The sequence below is a fragment of the Muntiacus reevesi genome, chromosome 2 (assembly GCF_963930625.1).
Source record: "Muntiacus reevesi chromosome 2, mMunRee1.1, whole genome shotgun sequence".
Lineage (NCBI taxonomy): Eukaryota > Metazoa > Chordata > Mammalia > Artiodactyla > Cervidae > Muntiacus > Muntiacus reevesi.
In genome coordinates, this window is record NC_089250.1 from 263,090,366 (window position 1) to 263,096,757 (window position 6,392).

The 6,392-nt window shown below is 56.0% G+C and overlaps 1 protein-coding gene across 2 annotated transcripts; it reads right to left on the reverse strand.

Annotated features, from left to right (window-relative positions):
- Positions 1-1,354: 1,354 nt before the first annotated feature.
- On the reverse strand, positions 1,355-6,392 carry ZNF526 (zinc finger protein 526). 2 transcript variants are annotated; one of them, XM_065926198.1, is made up of 3 exons: positions 6,297-6,392; positions 4,113-4,213; positions 1,355-4,022 (listed from the first exon to the last, which is right to left on the reverse strand). In XM_065926198.1, exon 3 carries the CDS (start codon positions 4,003-4,005, stop codon positions 1,975-1,977), a length of 2,031 nt encoding a protein of 676 aa, XP_065782270.1. In that variant the 5' UTR covers positions 4,006-4,022; positions 4,113-4,213; positions 6,297-6,392; the 3' UTR covers positions 1,355-1,974. The 2 variants fall into 2 exon arrangements, with proteins under 2 accessions (XP_065782270.1, XP_065782271.1); XM_065926199.1 differs by lacking the exon at positions 4,113-4,213 and having other exon boundaries at positions 6,297-6,347.

Here is a 6,392-nt window from a genome sequence, read left to right on the forward strand (position 1 = left end):
AGTTCTGAACACACCCCCGAGGGTGTTCAGGGACTGTTCCTGTGGTATCTGGGCTCTGCTATCTCGTGAGGTGAGCCCCAGGGGCATCTGTATACTGACGGCCCAGAGCAAACCCTGCCCCTCCCTGCTCAGCACCATCAGCTGTCACCTTGTTCGTAGGATGAACACAGAGAGCAGGTGGACTGGATGAGGGAAGGAGGGGTCTGGACAAGGGGCTGACCTTGGGTTCCTGGGGACCCCTGCCTGGTGCTCACACCAGTGGGCCATGAGGTTCCCAAGGGTGTCCCTACACCCTCTGCCCACCTCGATGGCCTCTGTCCAGGTCTGGTCCCATCCTCTCCTTCCCCGCCCATCTTCAGCTTCCTCCTTGCCCCACCCTGATGGATGCCAAAGAGCCCTAACCCCACCAAGAACCCTTACCCCATCCCATCCCTTGCACTTCCCTAACTTCTGAGGCTGGCTTTCAAGGCCTTCCCAGGTCTAGACTTGCCCGGACCCCCACCTCATCACCCCTCCTTTGCCCGGCCTCCCTCCCAGACACCTCAGCCACAGCCTGTCCTACTGCACCTGTCCGAGCACCTCGGTCTGTAGCGGCCTGAGAGGAGCCTGCCCCATAGGCCTGCCATAAGTGATCTGCTTTCATTTGGAGAGCGAAGGACTGTCAGCCCCACATAACCTCTGAAAACGCTGGGGATTCCTTCCTGCTCCCAAGACCTTTTTATCTCTCGAGGCCCCTTAAGCTGTTATTTTTCCTCCAGTTACAATGACTCCTCTGAACTGCCGCCCCCTGCACTGGTTTCAGGTCACAGTCACTCAACAGCACTGGTTACAGATGTGAGCCAAAAGGACCACCTGGATTCAAATCCCGGCTGACACCTCTGCCCAGCTATGAGACCTTGGATGAGTCTGTCCCTGTTTTCTTGGGATAATATTGAGATGGCCTCACAGGCCTGCTGGGATCACAATACATGCACAGTGCCAACTGTAGTGCCTGCCATGGCTGGGTAGCCAAATGTCTGCTGTCACTGTTGTCAATAACTGGACCACCTCCGACTGTACCAAGAATTCAATGCCCTTGTGGTGTTGTCCGCCTGTAATATTTCCTTCCTCTTCTACTAGCAGATGTTTATCTTTTCAAGGATTACCTTCTCTACAAGTCTCTGACCCCTGATCTACCATGAAGTTTGTTTCCTGCTCTGGGCTCCTACTGTCCCTACACCTCCCCACTGCCGCCGAGGACCCTGGGGCTGAGGTGTGCCTGCCCCGCCTCAGGCACCACAGAGGCCTGACTCTTTGGGCCCCAGCACACGGAGGGTGGCCTTAGGACACGCAGGCTGAATAAATCAACAAGACACTCAGAGAACAAGGCCATCTGTACTTGGGTGTGTTCCTCCAATCCCTCTGCGTGGCTCTTGGGGCACAGCCCCTGTCTGACTCATGCCTGGGTCCCCAGTTATCACCCATCTGCAGCTGAATACCCATCTTTCAGCTGGAAGTGAGATGAAAGAAGCCCAGAAAAGTCAAGTACCTTCTTCCACCAGGCAGAGCCAAATGCAAGGAGCCGGGAGTCCAGGGAAGGCGAGGGTAGGGGCAGGTGGTGGAGAACAAGCAGAGGACCTGAAGAGGTATGTGATGGTGCCCAGCAGAGACCTGGCACATGTTCAGGGCTCAGGAAAGGTTACCTGATGTTGCTAGGCACCAGGGTGACGCGGAGCAGAGTCTTGGAGAACCCCACTTTGCAACGCAGTGGGGTGACTTGGGACACATTGGTGTCTCAAGAGCTTCAGTGTCCCCTCAGGCAGAGAAAAGTGACACCTGGTGGGGCCGTTCTGAGGAGTCAGTAGGGAAGAGGCCAGGGTGAATCCTGGCACCCAGTGGGCGCCAAAGTGGCTTGTCAGGGGGTGGTCCCCTTCTCCCCAGAGGTGCCCACACTTGTTTTGCAACCAAATTTTTTTTATTGTTGCTCTTTAACTGTCACATGAAGGCTGTGTCCAACTGCAACAGCCCGCTCGCTTCAGAAGCCCCCAGGGCCGCCTGGCACAACTGCAGTGTGTCTGCAAGGGCCAGTGGCTGGGATGTCTCGATGATGGCAATGGTCTCCCCGAGCTCGGTGCACATGATAGTCTGCTGAGGCTCGGGGGGTGGGGGCGGGGCAGGAGGGGGCGACCGGGGAGGCTGCAGTGTCAGGGTCCGTGCCTGGGCGTGGACCCGCTGATGCAGTCGCAGGCCCGCCATGGCGCGGAACCAGCGGCCACAGGTCCCACAATAGTAGGGGCTCTTGTTGTAGAGTCCAGTGATGGGAAGGCGAGGTGCGCGGGCAAACGCCACCGGCCGCAGGTGCAGTCTCCTGTGCTGCTGCAGGTTGGAGCTCTGTGTGAAGCGCTTGCCACAATCCAGGCACTGGTAGGGACGCACGCCTGTGTGGGTCAGCTGGTGGCGACTGAGGTTGGCCAGAGAAGCAAAAGTCTTGCCACAGGCATGGCACTGGAAGGGCCTCTCGCCTGTGTGCGTCCGGAGATGGTTGCGCACGTGGACCAGCTTCTTAAAGCCCTTGCCACAGACGCCACAACGGTGCCGCCGCTCAGGGGGCCCGTGCACGGCGCGCCGGTGCCGGGAGAGCCGGGAGGCTGAGGCAAAGGACTTGGGGCACTGCGGGCAGGGCAGCTGGGCGGGCGGGGTGGGAGGGGCCGGGGGGGGAGGTGTGGGCTCGGCTGGAGCCAGGGAGGCCACCGCAGATGCTACCGTGGGTGGTGCTGCGGAGGGGGGTGCCCCACTCTTGCCGGCGTGCGTGCGCCGATGGTAGAGAAACTTGGTCATGTTGCTGAATGTTTTGCCACAGCGGCAGCGATGCAGTGGGTTGGCAGTATGGGCCCGCCGATGGGCCACCAAAGTGAGCTCGGTGCCGAAGCCACGGCCGCAGTCCACGCAGAGGTAGCGGGCTTCACCGCGGTGCAGTCGCAGGTGCTGCTCCAAGGAGGCTGCTTTCTTGAAGACCTTGGAGCAGGTCGTACACTCATGGGTACCACCCACGTGCGCCCGCCCATGAGCCAGAAGCCGGTTTGCAGAGCTGAAGCTGCGCTGGCACTGGCTGCAGTAGAAGGGGTGAGCTGCTGAGGCCGGGCTGTGGGATGCCTGCCGATGTCGCCGGCGTGTCCCTGCTGAGGTACAGTGTGGGGGACCATCCCCACTGCCCTGGGCCTGGCCAGCTGCAGACTTGTCACCTCCCTTTGCATTGTCACCAACCTCGGCTGCTGCCTCCTCTTCCTCTGTCTCTTCATTGTCATCTTCATCATCTTCCTCCTCCTCCTCTAGCCCATTGTGCTCTTCTTTCTCTAGAGAGTCAAAGTGGGTGCCTTGATGCTCCAAGAACTCCTCGGGGGTGGTACAGAGGGTAGAACACTCGGGGCATTCGTAGGGCTCCATCTTGACTTCCGGTGGAGCAGGGGGTGGAGGTGGTGGTGTGACGGGAGGCAGAGGCGGTGTCACCAGAGGTTTAGCTGCTGCAGTAGAAAGGTGCTGGGCCTTGCGGTGAGCCACCCACAGCTCAGGTGAGGGAAACAGCTCCTGGCAGTCTCCACATTGATACTGGATCTGGCTTGCAGACTCCCGCAGGTGGGCGTCTTGGTGAGCAAGGAGCTCCCTGGGGGAGAGGATGAGCTGGCTGCACTCGCAGCACTGGAAAGGCCCTTCCTCAATGCCTGGCACCAGCTCTGGCTCCAGGCCAGTGTCTTGGGTGGTCAGTGCCTCCTCCTCTGTGACAGTGGGCACATGCTGCTCCTGGTGTGAGAGGACGTCTTCTAGTGTGTTGTAGAGGTTGCCACATTCAGAGCACATGAACTGGAAGAAGAGGGAGGAGGCAAGGGCCTCCCCAGGTGTCATCTCAGTCAGCTCCGTTGACATCTCCATCTTCTCCCCTAATATCGGTGCTGACATCTCCACTACCCTTGGCGACATTTGTGTAGGCATCTCAGCTACCTCAGCCACTTCAGCCACCATCTCTGCCATTGTGCGGAAGGCAGCGCCTGGAGAAAAGAGGGGGGCCTAATGAGACACCAGGAACTCAAGGGGAGGGGGGATGTTTCAGGAGTTCCCTTGCCCATGTCATCACTCACCAGTCTCTACCAACTAGCAAGTCTGGATTCAATGTTTAAACCTCAGTCTTCAGTGGGCCCATGACTCTGTAGCTGAATTGCATCCCATGGCGGCCAGTCATCTGCAAGAGAGAGACAGCCCTCCTCAGTGTGGCCTCTGATGCCACCCTCCTTACCCAGAGGGCTAGTCACACCCTTTCCAAGAACATAATGTATCTTTGGGGGCCTCTTGGCCTTTGCCTGTGCATTTCCTCTCTGTGCAGCATCTTTCTTCCATCTATGTGTACACACAGGGATACAGCAAAGTTTAAGAGCACAGGCTCTGGAACCACACTGCCCTTGGCTTGAATCTGAGCTCCTCCACTTAACTTTGTCTCTCTGAGACGGTCTTCTCACCTGTGAAATGGGCTAAAAGTAGTAATGACCACAAAGTCCCTAGTGCTTGATCAAGGTTAGATAGAATCATTACTTGTAATTCTCCAGAAATGTTTTTCTATCCTAAGTCTTTGATGCTGCTATTCTTTCTGGCAAGAAAGTTTTCTCTTTTTGTCTAACAAACTCCCACCTGGCATTTCCTTTTGTGAAGTCTCTTTAAATAACATATCTATATCCACAAGGTGGTGGTCACTCCCTCCTCCTTGGGGTTCTTCTTCTTCTTCTTTTTTTTTTTTTTTTGCTGCATCTCTCAACATGTGGGATCTGCCCTGACCAGGGGTTGAACCTGTGCCCCCTGCACTTATAACCATTGGACCACCAGGGAAGTCCCTCCTTGGGTTTCTTATAGTATTCTGTGCCACCTCCACCATAGCAAATATCATGGACTTGAGATAAACTCATCAAGCTGAGAAGGCTGGCAAGGCAGATGTGATTCACTGTAGGGGCTGCTGTCATCAACAAAACCACTGATCAAGTGCAGGGATTTTAACTTCTGAACTTCCCTCTATGTGCCTCCTATCTCCCTCTATTGGTGTGGGTTCAACCCAACCCAGGACCCTTCACACAATGGGGGTTCAGAGTCCTTCTGACCGCCCCCATGCAAGCCTCAGTAGTAATTTTCCAAATATAATCCCCACCATCTCCATTTCTTCTTCAACTCATTTGTTAGTGCCTGAGTTCAGCTTACAACTCTGCACACAAAAGTTTCTGCACCTTTCAGCACGTGGGATCTGCCCCCAACCAGGGGTTGAACCTGTACCCCCTGCACTAGAAGCACGGAGTTATAACCTGTATTGCCAGGGAAGTCCCTCCTTGGGGGTTTTTATGGTATCCTGTGCCACCTCCGGCATCACAAGTATCATAAACTTGGGACAGAGTTAAAAATGTGAAGCTCCCAGAGGTCTCATCACAGTAGGCTCTGAGTATATCTGCTGAATGAATAATGCTCCTTCCAGGAAGCGAGGCCCGAGAGTTTAAGGGTCTCTGCACACATTCCACTTTTCCCACCAGCCCAGCCCTCCTATTAAACTGTGAATTCCCACAATAACAAGGCCCATCACTGGGTCCTACTATCAGCTGATGTCCAATAAATCCTCCATGAGTAAATGATTCATTAAAAGCCCAAGAGCTAACTTTTTGACTCCCCTAATTTTTGAGTTGCCCGGGGCCCTGGCACACAAATGCCATTCAACAACGGATCTTCTTGGAAACGAGGGGCCTGAGAGTTCAACTTTTCATTGTTTACAGCTCTGCTGCCAAAAGAGAATTCCCCTTTAGCGAGGCCCAGAGCCTGGTGCAAGGCTTTCACACAGGAGGCACCCAGTAAATGTGTAGAACATGGCCTAAAAGACCTGAAGTGTGGACTTCCCTAGTCAACATTCCCCATTTCCCAATCTTGGATTGTGAACTACTGAGGAGAAAGATGGGTTGAGGTAGGAGATTAACAAAAGTCCTTCAGGAAAGAGCCCACCAGGGGCCTGGAAGTTCAACTTTCCTGAGACACAACCCTTTTCTCTGACCAAACTTATCAACTCCGCAGCCTGAGAGAGCCCTGCAAACAGTGGGGGGCCTGCACGCCATAGGCGCTCAGTGAACGCTACAGGGCACCGAGGAAGGAGCGCTCTTTCCACTCCGCGCCGCTCCCGCCCTAGCGCAGGCCCCAAAGCTCCTCGACCCTCGGTGTCCCCTTCGTTCTCCCTCCGCCCTCTCCGTATGCCCAGCGTTCTGTTCCCCGGCCCGCCCCGGGGCGCCCTCACCCGTCTCTCTCACCTCCTGCAGCCCCCGCCGCTCTTGACACAGACCCTCAGCTCCAGGCGTGCGGGACCCCTCACTATTCACACCTCCCATTGGGCGGCTCCCTTACCC

Coding starts and splice junctions, on each gene's coding strand:
- ZNF526 (XM_065926198.1), bottom strand. CDS start 4,005: ATGGCAGAGATGGTGGCTGAAGTGGCTGAGGTAGCTGAGATGCCTACA.